This window comes from Leptosomus discolor, chromosome 1 (assembly GCF_034619465.1).
Source record: "Leptosomus discolor isolate bLepDis1 chromosome 1, bLepDis1.hap2, whole genome shotgun sequence".
NCBI lineage: Eukaryota > Metazoa > Chordata > Aves > Leptosomiformes > Leptosomidae > Leptosomus > Leptosomus discolor.
Genome location: NC_141391.1, coordinates 101,414,840 through 101,441,457, shown reverse-complemented (window position 1 = coordinate 101,441,457; position 26,618 = coordinate 101,414,840). Strand labels below are relative to the sequence as shown.

Here is a 26,618-nt window from a genome sequence, read left to right as displayed (position 1 = left end):
GAGGGCCCGCCTCCGCACGCTGAGGGCCGGTGCCCTGACGGCGCTGCCTTTCCCTTCGGCAGGAAGAAAACTTCCCGCTCGAACGCGCGAGGCCGGAGGAGCGCGGTTTCAACGCCTCCGCCGGAGCCGCTTTTTGGGCTGCGTCCTTTCTCTGTACGTCTTTCGTAACGTTGTGCGACGACGTACCTCGCACCGCACATGCTGCTCGTGTTTGGTTACGTGCCGATGTTAAAACCGCACACCGGGGAACACCGCAGCCGGTGCCGCTGATGCGCCGCACGCCCCTCCACCTCACCGAGCAGCAGGGCCGCCCGCCTCGGCCCGGCAGCGAGGCCGAACCTCCGCCGCCCCGGGGCCCGCCTTCCCGCCCCCGCCGGCCCGTCACGGCCGGCCCCCGCCCGCCGGGGAGAGGGCGTGGCCTGGGCGCCAAGGCTCTCCCCGGGAGCGGGCGCGCTCGGTGCCGGAAGCGGGCGAGGAGGGGGCGAGGCGGAAGCGCGGGAGCTCCCCACCCCGGCGCTCGCTGCGGCACAAAAGATGGCGGCGAAAACACAGGGCGGCATCCGCCTCAGCGCGGTGAGTGGCGCCAGTCCGAGCGGGGCGGCGGGGGAGCGCCCGTGAGGGGAGGAGGACGGTCTCTCTGGCCCCTCGGCGGCCCCCGCTACGAAGGGGCGGCGCGGGGCCGGCGCTGTCTGACAGCCGAGGGGAGCGGGGGTGCCCGTGGGAGGCCCGCGGCGGCTGAGGGGCAGGCAGCGGGCTGGGGGCAGGGCGCTCGGGGGAGGAGGCAGCTGCCGTGCCCCTGCGGCCGCCGCTGGAACGGCTTGTTGTTTTCCCTCGGTGTAAAGCGGGGAGCGGAGTCTGCCCGGGCTGGGGGCTATGCCTGGCCTCTCCGCGCGTAAAAAGTTGTCGGCCAAGTGTTGGGAAGGGCGGGCTCTGGAGCCCTTCGCCTAAAATAAACCAGCACCCCCCTCCGTGCCTCAGACTTGCCTCTCGTCGTGTGCTGTACCCGGCCGTGCCCTTACCCAGCCCCTGGGTACTTGGGCACTTTACGGAGGAGAACAGCCGGGGATGGGGAAGACCCAGGGCGGGGTGGGCGGCAGGCGGAGGGAGGGGGAGGGGGGGGGGCGCTCCCCGCTGTCCCCCTGGGCACGGAACAGGCTGTGCGGGAGGGGAAATTACGGTCTGTGGGTGGGTTGGGTCGGCTGTTGGGGGCGGGGAGGGGAATTTGCAGCCTGGTGTATGGATGCAGTTAGTTGTGAAGGTAGTAACCTCTGACTGGAAGCTTGCGGCTTAAAATCTTAACTACTTTTTTGTAAGAGGCCTAATTATGTTTTAACCAGGGCGATGAATGTGCATGTCGCTAAATCCACTGCTGTGTTGTGCTTCTCGATCACAGTATTGCTCGTTGCTGTCCTTTTGTGGCAATTGGTCGTTTCCTTATTTGTGCTGATCTAAATGAAGTAAAAGGTAGTGTTTCAGTTGTTTGATACGTCAATGATGAAACAGTATTTTTTGTTTAAGCCTTTCTGATTTCAGTTATCTATACCTGTTAGTTTAACTTAGAGTTCGAAAACACCTGGTTCATAACCTAACTTACAGAATAGTGGAAAGAAGCTGGATCATTATAGTCAGGAACTTAGCAAACATTGGAGTGAAAAACATACACTCATACATTCTCAGCGCTGCTTAAATTGCCTTAATATAAATTGCCATGATTGTAGAAGTTAGCTATAAATCTGTCATCTCCGTGAAGTTCAAGAATTACACTTTTGTTTCAGGTCTTTAATTTTTCGAAGTGTTTGAAATCCAGTTTATCTGATGTGTTTTATTAGGGAAGTGTTCTTTAGATAACAATGTTTAAAAAAAAAAAAAAAAAAGGAGGGAGGTCTCCCTTTGTTTTTAATGCATTATTAATCTTGAAGAGAAGAATACATCAGCATTAATAATCAGCCTTTGCAGAAAACCTGCATATCACAAGCCAGACTACAGCGTTTAAAACTGTTCTCAAGTTGAAATCACTTTGGCAAGCTGAACTCTTACAGATACAGATGAGAAATCTAAACTAAACTTGGTGCAATTGGTAACTTTCTGAATTATTTTTAGGATGCTGTTTGGTTTTGTTTGTCAGTAGTCATAACTGAAAATTTACATTCAGCCTATTACCAGTGAAAGCTGTGGTTTTCATAGGTTTTCGCTAAAGAAGTTAAGCAGCTGTTACAGTTTATTAGCAGGTTATGTCCTACAGTGTAAAAGGCTGTGTTTTCTAGAGAGCAATAAAGAGTTGATGGTCACAGTCTCTTCTGTCAGCAGCTGTTCTTTGAAAATACCTTGGGTTTCACCAAAATATTTTAGTTAGTTTCAGGAGTATGTATAAACAGCACAGGCAGCATCAGCAGGCCTGGTAACTCATTCCCACACTGGCATTTATCTCCTTCTGTTGCTCTGGTAAAATTTTTCCTCAGCTGCATGATGAGACAGATGAGGGAAGTGATCCAGGTTAAAAATAAGATTTGAAAAATGGTTTCTAATTTGGTTCAGCTCCCTAATGTGGTTCATTACACAATCGTGTAACTGGATTAGCATAACTGGGAGGGAAAGGAGGAAAATGGCAGTGGGGTTGTCCCCCATGAAGTTGTAAAACACTTTAGTAAGCTAAAACAGATTGTTCAGTGGTAATTTGATTTGTGTGTGCCTTGTGATCTGCGAGGGATGGAAGAGTTCCAGTTTTCTTGGAAAACTAAAGTTCCCGAAGCTGTCTGTCATTTTTGAGAAGTAAGCTGCTGTATTCTTAAATATTTGCTTGTCATAATTGTAGAAGATGCTCCTCTTAATGCAGTTTAGTCTTTTTATGATGTGCACCGTGTAAGCGGTTTAAAGGAGGGAGATGTTTAATTGTATCTCCAAAAGGAATTTGGCTGCACTTGGTCTCAGGAGAAAATGAAACCAAAACCCACTTAGTAAGGAAATGTATTAGGCCCAGTGAACAAAGCGACTGGATCTTCTCAGCTACAGTCATGCTAACAGCCAAAAGTGAGTGTTCACCAGGGAACTAACTCTTTCTTACTGTTCTTATTGAACCTCAATTATTCATGAGCTAATTAAAGTGATGCTTTCACAAAATTAAGTGTAAGGGGACAAAATGGGCTTAAATATTTCCTGATGAGTTCATCAGGAGATGATGAGTTGTTGCTGACAGCTAGGTATGCTCTGAAGCAAACGATGAAGGTAATGGCCTTAAACCACTATTCTCCACTTTTTTTTTTAGACCAGTTTTGTCATGTGCCTTTGTTCCAGTGCCTTGCATGAGCAAGTAGTGCTGTTTGCTCTGAGGTAGACATCCCCATGAACTACGCTGGGGGATACTTGCTCGCCTTTTGCTGGGGGGCGGCAGATATTAGAACCAAGAACCAATCCATTACAGTTCCCATGTTCCAACCCATGTCGTCTTGTTTCATATACCTTTTCACAAGTTCCCAGTTACGTGTACCACCTTCCAGCCTTTCTCAAAACCTTACCACTTGAAACAGTGATCCAGAGAAGTGTTGCATAATTCTGTTTTTTGTTTATAGAAGATGCTGCTGTTTTAAGATGCAATTCTTTTCGAAGTTAATCACTAGTATGCAGCAGTGAAATGAGGGATGGAGAAGTGTTGCATTATACCGATGACACGTGAAGAGATTTTCTTGCTGTACGCCTGTGCGCTTTGCTTCACAGAAAGAAGAACACTTATTCTTGATTATGTCAGTGTTCGTGATGCTGAGATTCCTTCCTTCATCAGCATGGTCTGGTGATCAGGGGAGGCTCTCACAACTGTGAGTTCATGCCTTTATTAAAATTACAATCGGGACTTTTTGCCAAGTATGTATTTCTGAGGTTACAATGCTGGCAGTAACTCCAGATGTCTCGGTTTACCTTGTGTAAGGTTGGAGTTTTTCACTGGCTAGTGGCAGGAAAATATTTTAGCAGTGAGTTGAGCAGATGCTGAATGCTTGAATGTGCATCTGTGTGGTGGGGTCTTTTTAAGTGTTTATGTTTATATTTTGACAAGGAGGGATTTCAGGTGGAAGAAAAGCCCTGGTTGTGTGTTTTGATCAGGAAGCTTGGAAAGCAAAGGAACAAATGCTTCCAGCACTGTGAAAGGCTGAAGTGGAGAGAATGATACAGAAGTCTTAAGATCTGCTGAGTTACCATATGGCACAGGAAGAAATTGAAAGATCCTTTTAACCGTGAGCCGTGGAATATGTGAGGTTTCCATTAATAGGCTTGATGTTATTTGCTTCTTGGATTCTGAATCATTTGTAAATATCTGTTAGGAATTTGAAAGGGGCTCAATGACTTAGCTTGACTCAATTTACCAGATTTTATAAAACCAGCGTTTTAAAGCACAGATGGCGATGGAGAACATGATGTCTGTTCATACTTGTGCTCTAGCTCGGAGGAGGAATGCAGGGATTAGGTTGCAGTCTGAAAGTGTGTCCTGTGCTCTTATGATCTTAGAATCAAGGTGAGGATTCTTGTCAATTTATGTTGTTCTGAACTGGGGCTGCTGCTACTGCCTTACTCCTGCTCTGGTACATGGCTTACGGCTTTAGGAGTTGCTTGTAGCTTTGTTGTTTTTCTCTGATAAATGAACCTGGAGACTTGAAGTGGTCGCTTGCTTTTATTTAGACTTTGCTAACTACGTAAAAGTGGTTGTCAGTGCAGTAGTTCTGTAAAATCTATGAAGTATGGTATGTGCACACTATAATATAAATATAAAAAAGGCATAAAAATATTTAGAAATAATGTGAATTATTGTTTTTTAATGTAACTGCACTGTACAAGGACTATTTCTAGCGTTATGTATTCGTAGATACTGCTTTTTTTGCCATCAACGTAACTATGCCAGTGAGGCTTAAGCATATATGTGCAGTGGGTTTGTGTTAAAGGCCTTGTAAAAATATAATTACAGATATTCTCAGTGGTGATGCAAGTGCAACTGTATCAATTTCAGCAGTTGAATTTCTCCAAACATTGCACTGACAAATCCTTAAGTTATATGGATATTTACTTCTGGTTTTCCTACTCTTTTGATTTAGGTGAATATATATGAACCCAGGCTTTTTTAAATTACTTGAGAATACTTTTGTCACAGGAATCTAGAAGTTATGTCCCATAAATTGGTACTTTATTTGCATATTTTCATCTAATCCTAGTAGTGACTAAGTTCCTCTGGTTACATCTTACCATAAGCGAGGATAAAATGTATGAGATAAATTGCTGAAAGCGCAAACCACTAGTTGAAAGAATCTGGCAGGTGACTTTGATCGATATGGGCAAAAGCAGCAATGACATAGGACAGTAAGCCATGGAGTATATTAGGTGCTGCTCACTTTTTGGATTAAGTTTAATTCTCATGGTTTAAGATGTATGTTTTTAACATTTGAGAGCATGTGCTTCTGTTCCTAGATTTGGACTACGGCTTTGATGTTTTCTGTAACCTCCAGCATCAGTACATAATAGCAAAATAGTTCCTTATATTTTTATAAGGATAGAATTTGATAGGTTGACAATATAACCCATGCTCGGAATATAGTATGATACTGTGCTGAATTCTGTATTGCTTTTTTGTCTTTAATAGCTGTATTAATGTTCCCTTTAAAAAAAAGATGTTAGTATGACAATATCTAATAATAAATTAAATTACAGCCTTTTTTTGGTAGTGTTGTACAAAACAGCTTTGTTTAATGTTACTTTATTTATTGTACTGTTTTCTGGCTTGGTATCACTGAAGAGTGCGGACTAATGCCATTGTTTGTGGTTTATTTCAGCTTTGTCCAAAGTTCTTGCATACCAACTCTACCAGTCACACCTGGCCTTTCAGTGCAATTGCAGAACTTATAGGTAGGTGGATCAATAGTTTGCCTGAGTACTTGATTGTGATACTTCTGTTATAAAACTCTTTTCTTTCAGGTGTGGGAAGGAGTTGATCCTGTTACCGTTCAGAATCTTACAATGGGGTTTTTGATTTTTTTTCTTTCTTAACTGCATACATACTACCTGACATCAGTTGGAGGGGCCTTGTAGGATTTGCCAGTTTCTCTTTACTGTGTTTGTTAAGGATTGCCAAATGTAGAAGACTGTGGGACCGAGTGGATTCCTTCTCTTCTAGTCCGCCAAATGCAAGCTTACTGCTTTTTGCTGTTCCCAAGCCCAGAGAGCAGTAGGGCTGAGTGCGTGTTCCAGAGGTGTGCGTGCCCACTTGCATCCCGTACAGACCCAGCTGGCCGCGGGCAGGTTAGCGCAGGCAGGAGGAGAGCACCTTTGCAAGAACACTCGTAAACACAAGCAACACTTGAAACGTGAACAGTGCCAACGGCCTTATCCTACTTCTGCTTCCTGGCTAACCAGGTTTAAAGTCTGGTAGTGGCACACACGCGTACTCTTGTTCACCATTCGTGCTTACCCACGTTTCTGGGTGTTTCACCAAGACCTGGCGGTCTTTCCAGTACCTGTGTCCTGGGCTTTTTACCAGTCTCTGGCTTAGACTTTGGATCTCAACAGTTCCTAGTTTCTTCCAACTTGTTGGCTTGTCCAGCTCGAAGTTTGCTAGCAGAACAAATGTGTACAGAGACACGCTGAGAACAGAGAACACACTCACACAGGAAATCATTAGAAATAGTGTGTAGTAAGAATGTACAGCAGAGTGGCACAGGGTCCGACCATAGAAGCATACTGACTAGCAGCCAGCTTGCACACAATCAGCCTGTGTTATTCCCCATCCCCCGCCCATTATACCATTCTTCTCCCATCCAGCTTGACCTTTCTCTTTTCTTTGATGCTTCTTCAAAACATCCAGTAGTAATTTTTGCACATTGTCACAATACTCTTCAGACATCCTAATTTTCTTCTTTTGGGTTACCAAGTTTCTGGCTCAACATCTTCAGGGTTATACTCAAGCGTTTGCTTTTAATGGTCCATCCATCAGTGTCCTAAGAGTTCTGCTGTTTGTTATTGTCTGTTGTCTGCTGTTAGCTAGGGCTCGCGTATCTGTTTAATTTATTAGCTTGTGTGATCATCTTGCTTTTGATTTTGAATAGTGGTTCGCTGCATATCTTCATAGTTGCTTGTTTCCAGAGTTAGGGAATTGTCTTGGTTTGAAAGACAGGTGTCTGCTGAGGAAGGCAGGAGCCTCCCTTGAAATGGAAAATGCAACCCCCTTCCCTCCAAATTATTATTATAATTTTGAAATTAAGGGGCCTTCAGGCAAAGATATGGGGAATAGGAATAACAGTTCTTTACATATATATATAAAAAACACAGGGCAGAAAAAAAAAAAACCAACCCACTGGTTTACACTGACAGAGTCAGGAATACAACCTGACACCCTGTTAGGGTGGCAGTAGCAGTCCAATAAGATGGTGGCGGCAGTCTTCCTGAAGCGATGGATGTAGTTCTGTTGAAGTCGCGATCAGGTAAAAGGGTCTGGTCTTCCTCCGGAGGTCCAGTGGTAGGTAGGTAGCTCTTGTCCTCTGGAACTCCAGTGGGGGGAAAAGCTCCTCTGGGAATCCAGTGGAAGAAGGCTGCTAGGGTGTTCGAGATCTCAGTTTTTATTTAGCATGGAATGCTTGGCTCCTTCCCCCCCTCCCCCCCCCCCCCCCCCGTCGGGCGGAGCATCTCGCAATGAGATGGCGAGTCGTGAGGCAGTTCCTTGATGGGCCATTAACAGGAGATAGTCCAGAGGGAGGTGGCAGGGAGCACCGCCCCACCTGGGCTCAACAGCTCCCGAAGATGGTAATAGAATACTTTTTTGGGCACGTCTTACACTGTAACCTAGGACAGGAATGATTAGCAGATTTTCTTTAACTGGTTCCTCAAAATAAAGGTGTGGTTTGGAAAGACTTGCGAAGGTTCTTTAGCAGTTTACTGCTGCCAAATGGAGCAACTCTTCTGGTCACACATTGCTTCGCTTCCTTTGCATGAGTGTTGCGGTTGCTAATGCAGAAACAAAGCAAATGGGAATTTTTCAGCTAGATGAGGGCAGAGCTGTCACAAAGGAGGAAACCAGAACCACATGGCTGTGGGAAGGGCTGGCTGTTTTGGGGGTAACAATGAGTTAAGTCATTTCACCTGTTTTATCAGCCCATGCCGTACCTGGCTGGAATGATGCTAGATGCACTGTTGAAGGCATGCAAGCTTGTCTTCTTCCTCTGCCTCTGGTTTGTTATGTGTCTTGCTTTAACAAAGCTTCAAAAGCATAGTAGCAACAAACTGGTTGTAAAGGCTTTGAGTTAGTCATATTGATTTAAATAAGTTTTGTAATCTATCTCTCACATGCTATGTAAGGCTATACCGTGTGCTGGATACCAAGTAATATAACTAAGGTTACGTTATGGAGGCCTGAATTCTAGTTTATGTGAACTTACCTAAAACGTTAATGGTCTGTATGCTAAAACTTGCCTTATAAATTTAATCCCTCCTGTCCATTTTTTGATGGTTATATTGCTGGCTTCTCCCATTAGTTGTCAGTCAGATTACATTTAGGTGAACTAATGGTGATACTTGGAAAGAGGGTAAATGGGACATCTAGAGAGAGTTGGTGAGCTAGCAGATCAGAAGACTTCCACAAATCATGGTCTTAGGAGAATACTTCCAAGCTTTCAATTGTACTTGAAATGTCCTGTCTTGTTGATGCTGAAATATATTTTATGAACTTTCTCACTGTGGATGCGATTTGTACTTTATGCTTATAGAAGGCAAGCTGCCAAGCTGTGCTTCCTTTTTATAGGCCACAGTGTTGGCTTAAGCTGTTTATTTATTGAGTTGTTGAACCTCAGTTGAATCTGTAAAACAGGCAGTGAGGCAGGGGCACTGCCTCCTGCTGTGCCATCACATCCCACCCCTCTTCCTCCCTGTGCTTTCCCCCCTCACAAATTCCATGAGTAGTACAGTGCTGGGGAAGGGGGGAAGAGAGATGCAAGAAAGTGGTGTTAGGGCAGATGAGATTTAAACTAGCTTTGCTGCCAAGAAATGTTTGTGGAGCCACGGTTTCTGTTTCACTTGCGGTAGCAATGCTGCAAGCACTTTCAAATCCTGTAGATAGAAAGTTTAGTCTAAAGTGTTTTGTACTTCCCTTCAGTGAAAGTCGCACCTTTTTAGATTTGAACAACTTGCACCGGCAAAATACATATTTGTTAATACAGAAGTGATGCGGTGGCAGGGCAGCAACAGCTTTTTCATATAAATCTCCTGTACCTGTGGGGCCAAAATTCTACATTTCACAGAACTATCTGGGATTCAGCGAGTCGGGCTTCAATTTTTTTGCTTGCCTTTTTTTTTTTTTTTAGTGTCTCAAATTCGATTATCTGAAGTTGTGATAGTATTTCAAATCTGGTTTCCCAATTAAAAACCCCACAGGCACACAGCAGGTAAAATGTTGCTGCAGCCTTGTATATTGGTGATGAGCCAGTCTGCATTGTGGACAATAACTTGGCCTCCTGAGAACCAGTCAGAAGAGGTGTTTGTGTGGCTGGGAGAAAAGTGTTGCAACAGCTGCTTGGGAGACAGGATATGAAAGTAGAAACTTGCCTTGGTTTCGTTTTCTGTTCTCATGTTTGAGCTGCTCATCTCCACCCAAACTTTTGCCTATGTATTACTGTCATCTCTAATAGCTGGGAAATTGTGTGCTGTTTTCAGGCAAGGTTTGCCAGGTTTAGATGCAGCTGTTTCATTGTGATTTTTTGATTTAGTGAAGTCATCTATAAAGAAAATGGTGATTTAGGAGACGCAGGTCTTAGTGTCACATTTACTTTATTTAAAAACTATGGCTTCTTGCTTCTGTGTAAAAATTGACTAATAATCTGTGATTTAGCTGAGAAATGTTTACCTGTGCCGGCACAAAATTTCCACAACTGTATTACATACCTATCTGTGGAGCTGGAAAACGGCCTCAGTTTTAGAGCTCCATTAGTTTAGCATGTGACTCTTCAGGGTCATAGGCCCATGATTAGGGAACTATATTAAGATATATTTCCAAATATTCACCGAATAAACATATGTGCAAGCATAGCACCATACTAAAGTTAGGGACAGCTGTTCCATACAGCTGTTTGGCAGTGTTGCAAGACTAACATTCAGCAGGTTGATTATATATGTATTCCTGCTAGATAAGGCTCTGTTGTGTGCTACATATGGACTTAAGTAACTTTGGAAGAGTTACTATCTGACAGTTAAACTGTTTAATTTTTGCTTTTTAGTATCCCACCCTTGTTTGCTTTCTCTCTCTTCAGATAATGCTTATGATCCAGATGTGAGCGCTAAACAGATATGGATAGACAAAACAGTGATTAATGACAATATGTGCTTGACATTCACTGATAATGGAAATGGTATGGACTCGGAGAAGCTGCACAAAATGCTAAGGTGGATAACCTCTTGCAATTTTTTTCTTGTAAAAATTCCAACTACTAGTTCTGTTATTGCTCAGCTTATTGCTTTTTCTCATATGTAATTGACTAATTTTGTTCATAAACTTAACATTTCTGAAGGTGGGTGATTATCCAAGTGAGACTCTAGAAAAGACAGATGCTAGTAAAACTTAGCACAACTTTGTCATTGTATTTTTATCTCATAATTTTCTTTTATCTTTTCTGTCAACCTTCCTGTTTAACTTTCTGTGCAGTGTTTGTGCTGCATAGACTCTTTGTAGTGCCCTTTAGTGGAGCTAAGGAGGATTTTTTTTTTTTTTTTTTTAATTCAAGATTGTTTAGTTTAAGTTAGTGAGAAAGAGAAAAAGGGAGATTCAGCTCAAATCCTTTGGAGTATTGGAAGCAGAAGGTATTGTGGAAAACTTTATGGAGTGATAATTGATGTGGTTTGTCTGTTTATCTTTAAGTATTCTGTAGGGTTTGAACTGATTCTTCTGCATCTTTCGTTTTTACAGTTAGCAAAGCAGTTGCTGTTCAGTTGTGCTTTCGATACGGAAGATTGCTCTGCCTGCAGATAAATCTCTGGATTTAAACTTGAGCAAGCTTGAATTCAAACTGTTATTTTTATTTTTCTGTTAGATACCATAATTAATAGTTGGCTTGCTGAATTCAGTGTTCCACATACAGTTACCTGTTTTACTTTCCATTACTAACTACACATTACATTTAAAATCTGTAGATCGCGCGTTTTCAAGCAAGTAGAGTGGATGGGGAGCTTTAGGGGCTTTTTTCAGTATTTTTGTGAAGCTACAGGATAACTGTTAGAATCCTGTAAGAATGCTTATTGCGTACTTCCAGACGGATGATGTTTCTTTTCCATAGGTAAAGAGGAAAGTAAATTCCCTTGAGATTAACTCATTGTGTTTAAATCTAATTTCGTAAGTCTTGCATGTATCTTTTGGGTTTTCAAGTTTTATAAGGCTTTTTACCCTCTTCTGATGTTTTCATATGTTTCAGCTTTGGCTTCAGTGAGAAATCTGTGATGAATGGCCGTGTTCCAGTGGGACTGTATGGAAATGGGTTTAAATCGGGGTCCATGCGCCTGGGAAAAGATGCAATAGTCTTCACCAAGAATGGAGAAACCATGAGTGTGGGCCTGTTATCTCAGACTTTCCTCGAAGTCACAAAAGCAGAACATGTCATGGTTCCTATAGTCACATTCAACAACCAACATATCCTTTCAACGAATTCTGAATGAAAAGTGATGGGTACATGCAAAGTTTGGATGATAATGTCAGTAAAGGAAATCTTGTCTAGTCTTACGGATACCCTAAATAAAGCTTAAGATGCAAGGAGTGCTGTAACTTGTTAAAACCTTTAAATTTGTAGGAGCTCTGAGATGTGGAAGAGAAGCTGTGAATTGAGACAGGATACTGTTGCAGAAGTTTCCTCGCCTTCTGAAAGCTTACTTCAAAGTTACTCTCCTTAACATAATATTTACGACAGATAAGTGATCCAGCGGAATCCAAAAACAGCCTGAAGGCCATCTTAACACATTCTTTATTTTCTACTGAGGAGAAATTGCTGGCAGAGCTAGATGCTATAATAGGAAAAAAAGGAACAAGAATTATAATATGGAATCTTAGAAGGTAAGATGTCCAGTCTCTTATCTCTCTCATTTAGTTGATGTTATCTTTCGGTGTATGCAAACGTACAAGGGATTGTTTTTTTTGTGAAATCATTTCAGAAGACTGTGGGCAGTTAGCTGTAACTGGGAAACTAGACTCAAACTCGCGTGATTGAAGGGCTGTAATGTTGCGTGAGAACTGTTGCTAATGTCTCAAGTAACAAAGCAGAAGGAAGGACAATGTGAAGGACTTTGTATCTTCCTTTGAGATATTGTTGCTTTTACCAGGAGGAAAATTGAAATAGATAAACTATAATCTGTTATTTCAGACCTATGAAACTGTGAATGCAGAAATTCAAACAACAAATACTTGCACGTGCAGGCAAGTATTACTGGCTTTTTAAGTTTGGAGTCAGCAGTATCCCTCTAGAGGGATCTAGGCCTTTCTAAACTTCTTAACTGCATATCATAAAATACATAGAAATCCAAGTAAATAAATAGTTGTATTTATCTTATTTATCTACTTGCTTCTGTGGGATTGTTCATGTCAGTATAGATTTCCAGCCTTTTCTAGGTTTTACTTGTTCCTTTTGTGGTTTTGTTTTTTGGGGTTTTTTTTAATCGCAACTGTTGCTGTAGCAGTGGCAGATGGATGTCATCGCTTCCCGTCTTCTTTCCCGTTCCTTCACATCTTTGCTGCTGCCTTACTAGCAGGGAACCTGTCTGGTGGTCTGTCCAGAAAAGCTTTAGCACGCCTTTAGCTGTGATGGCACTAACTGGTTAGGAAGATGTTGTCTTGTACTATGTTCTTAAGTGTTTAGCTTACTGTAGTTTTAGATACCTGAAATGACAAGGTATCCATAGGAAGCAGTTTTTAACTGTTTCTGTCCTGTGGATTTGGCAAGAAACTAGCTTGGTTTTCAGTTTCTTGTCTTTATTGTGGCTCATCAGAAAAAGGGAGGAGGGGGCGGTGAGGGGGGCAGGAAACCACACCTGGATGAGTATAGATTATAGGACAAAAATTGTCTCAGTTGGTTACAGCAGGTGAAAAATGTGGAGGCTTTTTATTTAATTATTTTCTCGTGAGCATTGCAGCCCTGAGTCACTTTTAGTTTAGGAGATTTTAATACAAGAAAGCTGGAGGTAACAAACATACTACTAATCCTGGTTGTTTCCCCTTGCCAGCAGCTCCGTAAGAAGAACTTTGCCTCCTTTACACTTCAGAAACTAATTTGCGTTGCCCGAGTATACTTTCATTTATTTTTAAGTATGAGCGTTTTTAGGAATGTGCATCACTTCATTGCTTCAGCAAAAGAAAATACAGTGAACTCAGCTGACTGGGCAGGATAACTTCCATGTTCTGAATTTTGGAGTGTATTCATGGGAAGTTGTGGGAAAGAACACTTTTGGGGGAATTCATGTTGTTTCTAATATGTTCTTATCAAATCTACTTAAAAAAAAATAGAGAGTTGTTTCAGTATTAAAAGACTTTATTTCTGGAATATTTGTGTCAACTATGATGTTTCAGTGTTCAAAGGTACTGCCAGTATCCTCCAGTGTATGTGTCTGCAACTAAATAACTGTTTTACGCTAGTGAGTGATCCAGTAAGAAATTGGGATAATTACTGAATTGGAAAGCTGTGATAAGTGTTACTTTTGCAGCATTAAAAATCGTAGGAAGGCAATTTGTAGTATTCAGAAGTTTTTGCATTTAGAAGGAATGTGTGTGTCTTGGTCCACCCAGAATTTAAAGCTGATACTGACTGCTTTTATTTTTGAAGTGTGACCTGTTTAGAATTAAGTTAAAGTTTATTAATGTCTCACTTACTATCACTTCTCTTGTATTCCTTGGATATCAGAAAGCAACTGGTGAACTTTGTTTATGTGAATTTTAGCAAATCCATGAGGAAAACCAGCATGGCTCAAAGGAATTCCCTTTCTCTTGTATGTTTGTGATACCCACTGGGTCCACCACAATATATTATCTTGGCTTGGCCTTTTTTTTTTTTTTTTTTCCATAATTAGTTGGGTTTTTTAATCTTATTTCTTAGAGATAAAAATGAAAAAACAGAGTTTGACTTTGACAAGGATAAATACGACATCAGAATTCCAGAAGACTTGGATGAAACAGGCAAAAGAGGATATAAAAAACAAGAGAGAATGGACCAGATTGTTCCAGAAAGTGACTACTCGCTGCGAGTGTGTATAACATTTTTTTAAAAATTATTTGCTTGTTTGTTGTTTTTGAAACTGAAGGATGTATGGTTTTGTTTTAATATGAGGTACTATACTACGGAAGTGTTGATGGGGTGGGGGGATGGAGGGCAAATGTCAGAATTTGACATATTGCCCTAACACTTAATGTTAATTTTGAAAATTGAAGAGACGTATTTCTGAATTTGTGTAAACATTTGCTGTTTATTTAGAAGAAAATTACCAAGTTTTATGTAGTCTTGCAAGTAACTTTTGCTGTTAAAATGTAGCCATCACTATCCACTAAGGAGCAAGAAGGAAATGCAATCAGTAGCTTCAGAAATTAAATAGTGGGGTGTGTGGTTGTCGGCAAACACTCCATTGTAGTGCAGGTATACGTGCATATAGTACTGATGCTATGCCCGTGTGGGTGTTTTAAAACAGAAAGGTTTTGGTTGGCCAGGTGTCATTTCTGTGTTTCAAAAAGAGGTAAAGGAATGGGGAGGCAGCTCCGCTGTTTGAATACATGCATGCAGACAGGGATAAGGCTTTTCTGTAGGCTAATTGATAGGAGCGTTTTATCCACTATTGATTCATAAGCTTTGAAGCCTTCTTTTTCTAAGAAAGTTCATCTGGAATTACTAGATGTTCTGGGCACTTCTTGTAGATAATATTCAGAAGTATTATTCCAGTTGAATGAACACCTTCAATTACTCTAAGGCTTGCTGAAGTCCTATATCCACTTCGATTATTAAAAGTTGTGAATACAGTGATAAATGAAATGCAAATTAAAATTCATAGATCTACACATTCATAAGAAGATTGCGTAGCTGTTTTGAAGCTATGATAATGTGCAGTCTTTTAGAACGAAGTTACACTTGCTTTTGTTTGTTAAAGTTTGTAGTAGAATTTTTAAGCTCCCAATAGGGGATAAGAAAAGAGACTTAAAGTGTTTGAGAGCTCTTTTAGTGGTAAAGCTGAATCTTCAGACACTGGATTCATTTGTTGTATTCATGACAGTTGTCCTTCAATTGCTGTTCATTTAATTTGTGATAAATGTATGCTTATTATGCACACTTGCATTTCCTATTTTTCTGGATTCAAGTTGGAATAAACCACATTTCATAAAATTTAATTAAAACTTGAGTTTGTCTTCTTAAACATAATGTGCATTGTGAAATATTCCTATCTTGAGGTTCTGGTGGGTTTTTTTAAATAACAGGAGTTACTGTATGTTTTGCAGGCTTATTGCAGTATTTTGTATCTGAAGCCAACAATGCAGATCATTCTGCGAGGGCAAAAAGTGAAAACACAGCTGGTTTCCAAGAGCCTTGCCTTCATTGAACGCGATATATATAGGCCAAAATTTTTGAATGTATCCTTTGCTAATATTTACATCATTCCATGCTGAATTTAATGATGCAACTTTTCAGGTAAGCTGTCTGGATTCTGCTGGGTGTGTTGCAGTTATGTTTTGTTTTTTTTTTTTTTCTTATTTTTGTAAAGGTACACTGGAGGAATTTATCTCTAATATAAAAAAAAAAAAAGTAAGTTCCAGTTTAGAATGAATGCTCAGCAACTGTGGGTTTTGTTACATGAGATTAGCCAGATTTTTCCTTAATATCTGGTAAAAGGCTAAAACTGTAAGAATTACTTTTGGATTTAACTGCAGAAACAAAGATCATTATGGAATAATGATGTACCATAAAAACAGACTCATCAAAGCTTATGAAAGAGTTGGCTGTCAGTTAAAGGTAAGAAATTTAAGGTAAAAAAATATTGTAACATCTTTAGAAATTGTTTTCACTCGAACGCTGGTTTTAAAAAAGAATTCAGGTGGAAAGTAAGATATTGGTGTATCCTTTATAAAACCACCGTTTTAGTTTTGTGCAGCAGTTAAAAACTCTGATAAATTATATGCAGTTGTTTTAGTGTTTGCTTTTGAAACTAAGCTTAATACACAAAACATAAGCCTAAGTATATCTTTCAGGACAAAAAGAAGAGTGGAACAGATAATTTTTGATTTAGGGGGTTTGTGTCAAGAGTTTCTTTTTGGGGAGGAGCCATAAGCCAGGAAATTGTTTTTACCTAATATAGATCACTTATAATTACATCTGACAAACTCTTGCAGTGTTACCAGGTTTTCCTGATAGTTCTTAGTTTCTTACAGGCAAACAACATGGGTGTTGGTGTAGTTGGGATTATCGAATGCAACTTCCTAAAACCAACTCATAACAAACAAGATTTTGACTACACAAATGAATACAGGTAAATGCATATTTTAATGTAGACTTTCTATTGAATAGTGGTGATCACTGTGAAATACTTGATGACAAAGGCTTCTTTTCAAAGTAGTAAGAATAAAAGCTTGTGTTCTGCATGAACTCATGCATTGAACTGCATGAGTGCTCTGAACAGTAGGGATGGGACTCTTAAATCTACACTGGTCATACTGCATTCATTGCAGTATGCAGTCACGTATTCAGCAAACGCATGTCAAATGCAAATGCAGTCAGGGAAGTCTAGAGTATCATACAGATCGTTTTAAAGCAAATGCCCTAAAAGTGGTTTGTTGCAATTCTGCCCCTCACTGATTGTAAAATGAGCACAGAATAACTCACTGAGCTTTGGATATTTGTGTGGCACATCACTAGAATCTTGTAAACATGGTAAAGCAAATCAGGGAATCCGGTCAAAACAGAAAATAGCTCTTCTGTTAGTTTTTTTCAATACAAATGTTCCCTGAACCATTTCCTTTGCAGTGGTGCTAACAGCTCTGTTGGCAGAGGGGGAGGAATTAGGATGCTGTAGGACAGTCGTTTGTGTTGACCAGGGTTTGCATTATGTTCCCACAGGCTGGCACAGTGTGCATTGAATGCTTTTTGCTCGTTTCTTTTTAAAAGCACTTGTAATGCGGGCATAGAGATACTACCCTTGAAAGATCTTTTATATAGGTTTTTCTGCAAAGAGTGCTGCAGGTTTTGAAAAGGTAACTTTCCGGCCTGAAGCGTAAAACCAATGCTGTAATTTCACGGTCTGTGTAAGCTGACCTGCCCTCCTTCCCTCTTCAGAAGAGAGACGTGATCCCGTCCATGCATTGCTGCTCATTTCTGCCCTTGTACTTCATTTTTTTGGCACAGAAATTCATGACCTGGGTTCAGAGGTGATCTAGATAAAAACCGTCTAGGTCAGATGAGTTCACTGCACAAACATTTGAGTTCAGGGGACAGGGTGGTGTAGGTGTTGGAATAAGCCAGGCAGGAAGGGACTGACTTTCAGGCTCTGGTTACCCAGCCACTTTACTCTGATGTAAATTCAGCATGCTAACAAGAGGCAGCCTTACCTTTACCTTACCTGTGGGGCTTCTTGTTCTTCTGCACCAATCTTTCCTGTGTGTGCCAGCTCTAGTGGTCATTGAGCTGCACGGTGAGCCCTGATCAGGATGCTAATCCAGCTAAAATTTAACCAAGGGTAAGTCTGGCCTGTTGCTTTTAGCAGCGCGTAGACTTTATACCACGTTAAAGTGATCATGCGTTTGCAGTCTCCGTATAGTATTGTTGTGCGTCAACAAAGAGTAGTCATGAACCTGCAGTTAGTGGATGTACAGAAGCATCAGCCAAATGCACAGTTGGGTACTGGATTGGCAGAGGTGGCTTTGTACTTGTTTCTTCTATGGTTGAGGTTGAACTGGTGAGGTGGTTTCAGAGTTTGCGGTGTACATTCACAGCGCTTCTGAATTTAGCACTCTTGATGTCAGGCTTTGTGCTCCAACTCACATTTCCAGTAATTTCTTTGTTGACAAACATGACTTTGCACAATTCCTAATTTCTAGGGTTTTCTAAAAGCAAGAAGCTTACTGTTGTGCGAGTAGATATTAGAGTGGTTCATACATTTATTCTTTCACTGTAGTTTATAAAGGGTCTTTCTGTGCTCGGATTTGATTATTTAAGATGGTCTTTAAAAACTTCTCTTTTTTAGACTTACAATAGCGGCATTAGGAGAAAAGCTTAATGATTACTGGAATGAAATGAAAGCTAAGAAAAATGGAGAATATCCATTAGCTTTGCCAGTTGAGGAGATACAGTGAGTATCACTTCTAAATAAAAGATTTTTACATACTGTTTTACGCTCTGTCATGAAAATGGACTTTTCATGTGAAAGTTCTGGTGTTTTTTCTGTTACAGAAAACAACCTGATCAGACGTGGGTACAATGTGATGCATGTCTGAAATGGCGGAAGCTGCCAGATGGAATAGAGCACTTGCCAGAAAAGTGGTACTGCTCACTGAACCCTGACCCACAATTCAGGTAAAATTAGATTTCTATGAATATCTAAATACTGCTTTTGGTTCTTATTTTATCATTTGTTATAAGCATGGATGTTAAGCTCCTTCTGTCATGTTTGGTGTTTCTTTTTTCCCCCTACATTACTCAGGAATTGTAATGTGCCAGAAGAACCGGAAGATGATGACTTAATACATCCTACATATGAGAAGACTTACAAGAAAAAGTGAGTACTAGAGACTTTCTTACAAGTGTCTCAACACTAGAAAAGGAATGTGAAAACAAAATGCCCTTTTCTCTCGCCTGTGGTATAATTGCAACTCTTCTGGGAATATATCCAGCCAGAAAATAGTGCCCTGAAATCAAGACTTGATTGTAGCAGTGAGTAGATGAATAGCACTGTTCTCTTCTCTGTTATTAGCATGTTGGCATTACTTTCAAATTTCTGTCTTTGACTTAATACCTGTTTGCCCTCCTAAATTGAAATTAGGAAAGCCCTAACAAAAGGGGCCTCTCTCATTTCATGATCACGAAGGAGAGCAATGCAGCAATTGGTGTTCAAGTACAGCTCTGAGGAGCGTGGTTTTGTAGTAGCAAGCGGTGTTAGCATAGTTTGGGATGTTAGAGAAGCAAGCTGTAAGGAGACCTTGTCTAGGTAACTTATTTTCAAGGTCCACGTTGAAGCAGCTGAATACCTCAATACATTTATGTAAGAATAAGAGGATTCTTAGCTAAGGTGTATGGGGAAAAAAACTGACTTGGCTAATTTTATCTAATGCTGACTAGTATTTTAGAAGTGGGATTTATGGGAGGGGGGTTCAATTTTTTTAAAATAACTCTTAATCTGAGAACTTGTTTGAAGTTAAGCTGACTTTAAGCTATACTAGCTTCTAAGTTAATGCAGAAAATTTTCATTCAGTAAACCAGAATATGTCCATCAGAACTTTATTGTATCTAGCTGAGATAAGGAGTACTGTGTTTCCTTTTAGATTTTGAGATTGGTTTGGTTTTATAATGAACTAATATTTTGAATATAAGCTCTTAATTTATTTTTTTTCCTTGCTGCTGTGCAGAGATAAGGAAAAACTGAAGAAGCGACTAGAGTACAGCCACCAGGTAACTCTTGAAGTTGACAGGAAACTGACTTTGGTAGCAGAGTTGTTCTTGCTGGCAACGATACCATGCAGTTCAATAGAATAGGCCAGGCTTTGTGTTAGAGCTTGCTTTAGCTGGTGGCCATCTGATTGGTTCAACATCCAGTTCTGTTTTGATGGCTGTACAGGTTATGCTCACTATTAGTAAACCAAAAATCCCCCATCTTTGCTGTCCAATGATGGAAAATACACCATTGCTTTCTGTGTAGTACTTAAGAAAGAGTTGGAGAGGGACAAAGCGCTCTCAGAAAATAGTACTAGAAAAGATGTCAGTGACTCAATACAAGACGGACTTGTAGTAGCTGTACTTTTGCAAGGAGGCACTCAAATCCAACGCAAATGCAAACCAACATGGCTGAGTGATGAGAATGTGTAGATTGTAATTCGGAATCAAATTTCCTAAGTGTGATTTAGCTTAAGTGGCTTTCCAAGTAGAGTACTAACCTAAGATCACTCCGTTTCTGGAGTAGATATTTTGTATGTGCTGTTCTAACCTATATAGCTCATTGTATTCATTTTTCTGCCACTACTTTTACCCAAGTACAAAAGCAATTTCTAAAAGTAAAGTACTGTTCATTTTAAACAAACTGAATTGATTATGAGCAGCTTTAATAGAGATGGCTGTCCCGTACTTCGTGTGTGATGGTTAGGCTTCAGACAGAAATACAGCTTGGGAACAGCTCTTGCCCAGGATTCTACACGGTACTTGAAAAATAGCTGTATCTAGAGAAAGACTTGTAAGATCAGAAGGCTGCTTTCTGACAGCAGTAAAGCCGTGCGTGAAGAGAAGTGTGCAGCCTGGCGTACAGCATTCAAAGTCGTCTGAGAAATCTGCTAGAAGTCTGTATGATATAGAACTTGCTGCTTTCTAATACGTTTCACGTTTTAAACCAACATGAAGGAAATACTTCACATGGATCAGTTTAGGGTGGAGGGGTTGTGCGATCATTATGTTAAGAAAACTAGGGTTTGCAACATGGAGTCTAGTTAGGCTTGCTCATTGCAAAATACTGAGCCCAGGGTCAAGCAGATCCCTGTAGTATACGTAAGAGATGTCGGTCAGAATTTGAGGTGTTGACAGATAGTTGGGAGAACTGCTTAAACCTATTCTGAACACTCTACTAATGTCTACTTCTTTCCATTCTTAACTAATATTATCTTATAGATCAATAATGAAATGTTTTTAAAAACACCTGTTTCTTCAACTAAAGACTTCAAAGCATTCTCAGCTGTGAGTGGAAAGGAAGCTGTCTCAAGATCACTTTTACCAGAAACATCAAATGCTTCTGTCAAAAGGCCTCTGCTTATTTTAAATAGATCAGTGTCTTCGCCTCATTCTGATTCTGATAACAGGTTAGTGAACCTGTACAAAGCAGACTTCTTGTTATAACTTTTTTAATTAAAATGATGGTGTTGGGTGTAGTCCCATCTTCAGGTGACAGCTGCCCAAATTCATATGCCGCTTTAGGAGTATAGGAAGGAGCAGGCTGATTAAAGGTACCTAGAAACCTTGTGAAGCACAAAAGTGAATGCAGCAAAAAATACTGTGGACCAGCAAGGAAAATTGCTTAGTAGTTTGTCTGTTTTGGAAAAGACCGTATTGTGTTAACCACACACCGCAGTATGTTTTCCTGAACCTCTTTTGCAGGAGGGGTGTTCCTGCAAATACTGAGTCCAAGTCTGTTTCAGAATAATGTGTGAAGGTAATAATGTAGTGTGTGGATCTCAGCCACTTGTTTTTGCAGGAAAGGTATTTACTGTCGCTACACACCTTAAAATACTATGCAGGGAGACATCTCTTTCTAGTTAGTGAGTGGTAGTTCTTCTTAGTGCTTATAGAAATGCTAAACGTGGTTTGAAACATATGACTTTGCAGTATTTGAGCAATAGAATAATCAGCTTAATATTTTCCTTCTCAGTCTTAAGCGGAGGACACCTAGTTGTGTGACACCTGTGTCCGTAAAGACACCTCGATTAAATGACAAAATGTTCAACAACCATGATGATGACGATGATGAAGACGTCATTATTTTAGAGGAGAGCAGTACTCCAAAGCCTTCAGCAGATTCTGATGTTCCTGTAGTAAAAACTGAATGCATTAATTTGGATCAAGAGGAGATGCAGAAAACCTGTGATTTTGAAGAACCTTGCAGCGCAGCTACTTCAGAATCAAAAAGTGAACAGTTGTCGTCAGCCACACAGACAGACGTCCCAAACTTAATTGTTAAAAAGGAAGAGGTGGAAGATGAGACTGATATTCAGGTTCCCAGGGCAGAGATGGAAACTGAACAGCACAATGTTAATCATGTTTCTGAGTCATCTGTAGATCTTGGAAATGAACTGAAAAATCAGCTTCAATTATTAAACAAAGAAAAAGAAAAGTACCAAACCAAATGTGAAGTATTAACCAAACAAGTAGAAACACTGGAACAGAGGATTGTAGAAATGAATAATAAGTATGTAAAAAAAGAAATGTGCCATCAGTCAACTGAGACAGTTTCTTCATTTGAAGAAAATGTTAACGAAAGAAGTTTGGCAGACGTGACCGTTCTCTACGAACAGGCCTTAGAAGAAATATCAAAACTAAAAGAACAATGCAGCACCCTGCAGAACTTAAAAACCGAATGCAGCAAGTGTGCTGATGGTGAAAGTAAAAGCGAAGTAGAGGAAATTGCTGTGCAACTGGACGATGTTTTCAGGCAACTGGACAAGTGCAGCATTGAGAGAGACAGATATAAAAGTGAGGTATGTTTGTTAAAACAGTTAATTTTTTTTAATGGGTGTTTCATAGCAGCTCCAGTACACAACGTGTTCTATAGTTCAGTCAACTTAACTAATCAAGCCGCCTAAAATGGGGAAGAAATACTAAAATTAGCCTGGGAGATTCTGTTTTTTTGATTCCATAGATAGAATTAAGGAAACCTGAGAGAGACTGCAAGGCTCTGAGTGGCTCTGACTGAAAGACAAGAGAGACTGAGCAGGCTTAGAGGGAGCACACACACAGTGGTTCAGCTGACAGCTGGCTATTTTATAGCAGTTTGTCTAAGTTGTCGTATTTTAAAATCTCACTGAAAAGTTCATTCAAAGCTGTCAATGAAGTTAAATTTAAATTTGTAAAAGTTGTCTTTATTTCAATCCACCATAATTTTATTTGATATATAACATTATTTTTACTTACTTGCCAGATTGAACTACTAGAAGTGGAAAAAAATCAAATTGCCTGTCAATGTGAAGAACTCAAAGCAGAAATTGCACAGTTAAAAGCTTCAATTCCACAAGCAGTAGCATGTGCAAATGATTCTACTACCAGTAATGTAGAAGACTCTGTAAATTTTTCTGATGGAGAAAGGTATTCATTTTGTTCTTTCTAGACTATATTTCAAGCAAGATTTTGGCTGGCTGATTGTATCTTGATGAAGGTCATGTCTGATAATCATATAATAAAAAGTGGTGCTTGGAATTCTTTTCTACTGCCTCTTGTGACTCCAAACTCAGTAACATTTTTTTAATCAAGTGATTTATTTAAATTTTTTTATGATTTAGTTATTTCTGTGAGCAGGGTTGGCCATCGCACAATAGAATGCCACACTGGCACTTCTTAAAATATAAAAAATGTTACATAACTTCTAGACATGACTTCTAGAACAAGGAGAAAGAAAGGTAGGAAAGAAGGTGATCATTAGCTTGTGCTGTGTAGATGAACTTCACTTTTATAGTCTATTTTTCTTTTTTGGATCAATGATACTCTACTGAAAAGAGTCTGGGTTTGGTTTTGAAACTTACCTTTCCTGTAAGAACATCTTGCTGCAGACCAGTCCTATGGAACTAGCTTGTGCCCAGGGTGTATCTTTGAACTATACGAGTGTTTAAACTTCTAAATAGAGAGCTTGCAGCTCTCCATTAATAGCAATAGCAGTCGTGCAAAAGAAGTACATGTACAGATTGATTGAAGCAGGGATGAGCAGTCCAGCAGGAATACAGGCATGCTGCCTGGGCACGGAGGGTGGAGTTGAAAGCCAGAGCTCAGCTGGAGTTAAAACTGCCGAGGCCTGTGAAGGGCAACCAGAAGGGCTTCTGTAAGCACAGTAGCAGCAACAGGAGAACTGAGAAAAATGTGGGCCTGCTGCTCAGTGGGGCAGGTGCGTAGTGGCAAAGGACGTGAGGTGCATGAAGCACAAATTACTGAGGTACCCAGTATCTTCTTTACCTTGGTTTTTACTGGTAAGGCCTGCCCTCTGGCTGCCCAGGCCCCTGAGCCAAGTAGTAATCTTAGGGGGTGAAACATTACCTGTAATAAAAGGTGACTGAAGTAAGGCACCATTTAAGCAAATTCAATATAGACAAGTCCGTGGGACCAGATGAGGTGCATCGGAGGGAGGTGGCCAGTTGATGGAAGGATGGCCTCACGATGGTACCTCCAAAAGGTTGTGGCAGTCAAAGTTTCTGATGCCTGGAAAAAGGCAGTCGTTGTTTCCGTATTTAGGATAGGCAGAAAGGAAGATGTGAACTACAGGCTGGTCAATGTAGCCTCTGTCCCTGGAAAGACCATGGAGCAAATCTACCTGGAAGCCACCTGCAGCCCCATGATAGTCAAGGTGATTAAGAACAACCAGCATGGATTTACTGAGGGCAAAATCATGCCTTTGCAGCCTCATTGCCTTTTACAGGGAGATGACAAGCTCTGTGGGCCCTTCATTTTAGTAAAGTTTTCAACGTGGGCTGCCATAATATCATGATAGTGAAGTTTGAGGTATGGTTTGGATAGGTAGACTGAGATGTGGGTCTTAAAGTTGGCCAGACTGGTGAGCCCAGGGATCAATATCAAAGCCAGTAATGGTTAATGCCTTCATCAATGGCTTAGATGACGGAGCAAAATGAACTCTGTAGATTCACAATGACATCAAATTGGCAGGAACCATTGATACTCTGGAGAGTAGGGCTGCTATTGAAGGAACTTCACAAGTTGGAGAAAAGGGCTGAAAGAAACCCCATGGAAATTCAAGAAAGGCAACTGCAAAGTTCTGCACATGTGTTGGAAATACCCCATGCAGTTGAACAAGTTGGAGACTACTCATAGGAAGGCAGCTCAGAAGAAGATGGCCTGTGATGCTAGTGGACTAAAAGTTGAATGTGAGTCAGCAGTGCACTCTTGTGGTGGGAGAGCCCATGCCTACTGAGCTGTGTTGGCAAGAGTTCAGCCAGCAGTTTGAGGGAGGTGATTCTTCTCTACTATTAGACATTGTGAGACCAAACATGGAGTATTGTGTCCAGTTTTGGGCTCCCTGGTATATGAATGACACTGGCATATTGGAGCAAGTCTACTGAAGGGCCACCGAGATAGTAGGGGCTTGGAGCATCTGATATAGAAGGGGAAGCTGAGGGAAATGCCTTACAAAGAGCAGGTTACCTTGAAATCCTATTGCTCTCTTCTGGTGCCTAATGAGAGTGTAGAAAAGATGAAGCCAGCCTCTTCTCATGAGCACAGTGATAGGGTGAGAGGCAATAAACACAAGCTGCAACAAGGGAAATTCTGCTTTGAGTACTAGAGGGAAAAATGCGTTCACGGTGAGGATAGTGAAACCCTGCAAAAGGGACCCAGGGGGATTGTGGAATCTCCATCTTTGGAGATTTTCAGAACACAAGAAGGTCCTAAGCAACCTGATCTGAGCTAGCCCTGCTTTGAACGTGTGCTGGAGGCGGGTGGGAGAATGGACTGGACGATTTCCACAGACCCCTTTCAGTCTCATTTTTTTGTCTGTGGTTCATCTCCCTTTTATCTGCCAGCATTTAATTTTCTTTTTATAGCATCTGACTTGTGCTCCCTAAAAGAATTACCAAATACATGCAGGACTTGCCAGTAACTTCTGCCACAAGTCCTGTTGGGATATGATGGCACTGTGAAACTGGCTACTGGAGATTATAGAGGAAAGGAACTGGTGGCAGAAGGAAATGCTCAAAAGAAGGGATGGGTGATTTGGAAGCAGTTCAATCAGGAAGAGGACACAGCACAGGGATCCAGGAAAGAAAGCAACAAGAGGAGGCATAGCATTTTGCCTGTACTATAACTCTTACCTTATTTCCTCTTCATATTTTAAAGCCTTTGGACAAATTAGCCTTTCTTGCCTTCTCTTCTCTCTTCTTTTTCTCTTCTCTTGTTCCCATAGGTGGTAGTAGTTTGTGCTTCTAAACGTATAAAAATACTGGGGTTTAATATTGTTTTGAGAATAAAAAGGTATTGGGAGATAAAGTGTTGTTCCAGTGCGTATTTGCTAACTTAAATAAAAGCATTCAGAAATACTTCCGATCTGTGTTGGGAAAGGCAGAGTTCAGTGTAGCCCTTAGTATTTGTTTGAAACTAAGGGAATATACACCTTCAAAATTAAAACTCAAGAGGCTCATCTCTGAAAAACTGCATCAAGATAATTTCAAAAATCACCAGCTTTAACTGCTTCAGGTTTTCATTGGTTTATGGAAGTCATGTACGGAGCCTTTACCGTAAAGAGTATTAGCCCAGCTTTGTTAAATAACATACTGTGTATTTGAATGTAAAACTTCATCTGTATCTAATCATGCCTCATTGTTTCTTCACAGCCTGAAACTACGCTCTCTTCGAGTGAACGTGGGACAACTTCTGGCTACAATCATGCCTGATCTAGACTTGCAGCAAGTAAATTATGATATTGATGTAGTAGATGAAATTTTAGGACAAGTTGTACAACAAATGCATGAAATCAGTAGTACTTAAGATTTTAGCAGACTCTTACTTGATCTTCCATTATAACCTTTGTGTAGGTTCAAAATTGTATATACTGCTTCTTCACTTTATATATTTGACATAGTTTGATCAATAAATGTATATACTCGACACGTTTAGATGTTCCCACAGGTACAGTGGGTGTTATCTTCACTTCCTCTTAAAGGAACACTGTCAATATTGACCAACCTTGATGTACTTAAT

General features: G+C 40.7%; 1 protein-coding gene across 1 annotated transcript; it reads left to right on the top strand.

The window, feature by feature from the left end:
• The first annotated feature begins 534 nt into the window (after positions 1-534).
• On the top strand, positions 535-26,618 carry MORC3 (MORC family CW-type zinc finger 3). The gene is made up of 17 exons (XM_086477707.1): positions 535-573; positions 5,808-5,880; positions 10,266-10,398; positions 11,421-11,635; positions 11,905-12,052; positions 14,082-14,229; positions 15,467-15,598; positions 15,858-15,977; positions 16,394-16,491; positions 18,202-18,306; positions 18,408-18,530; positions 18,658-18,732; positions 19,580-19,622; positions 20,826-21,013; positions 21,580-22,405; positions 22,846-23,009; positions 26,252-26,618. The coding sequence occupies exons 1-17, from the start codon at positions 535-537 to the stop codon at positions 26,403-26,405; spliced, it is 2,784 nt and encodes a 927-aa protein (XP_086333833.1). The 3' UTR covers positions 26,406-26,618.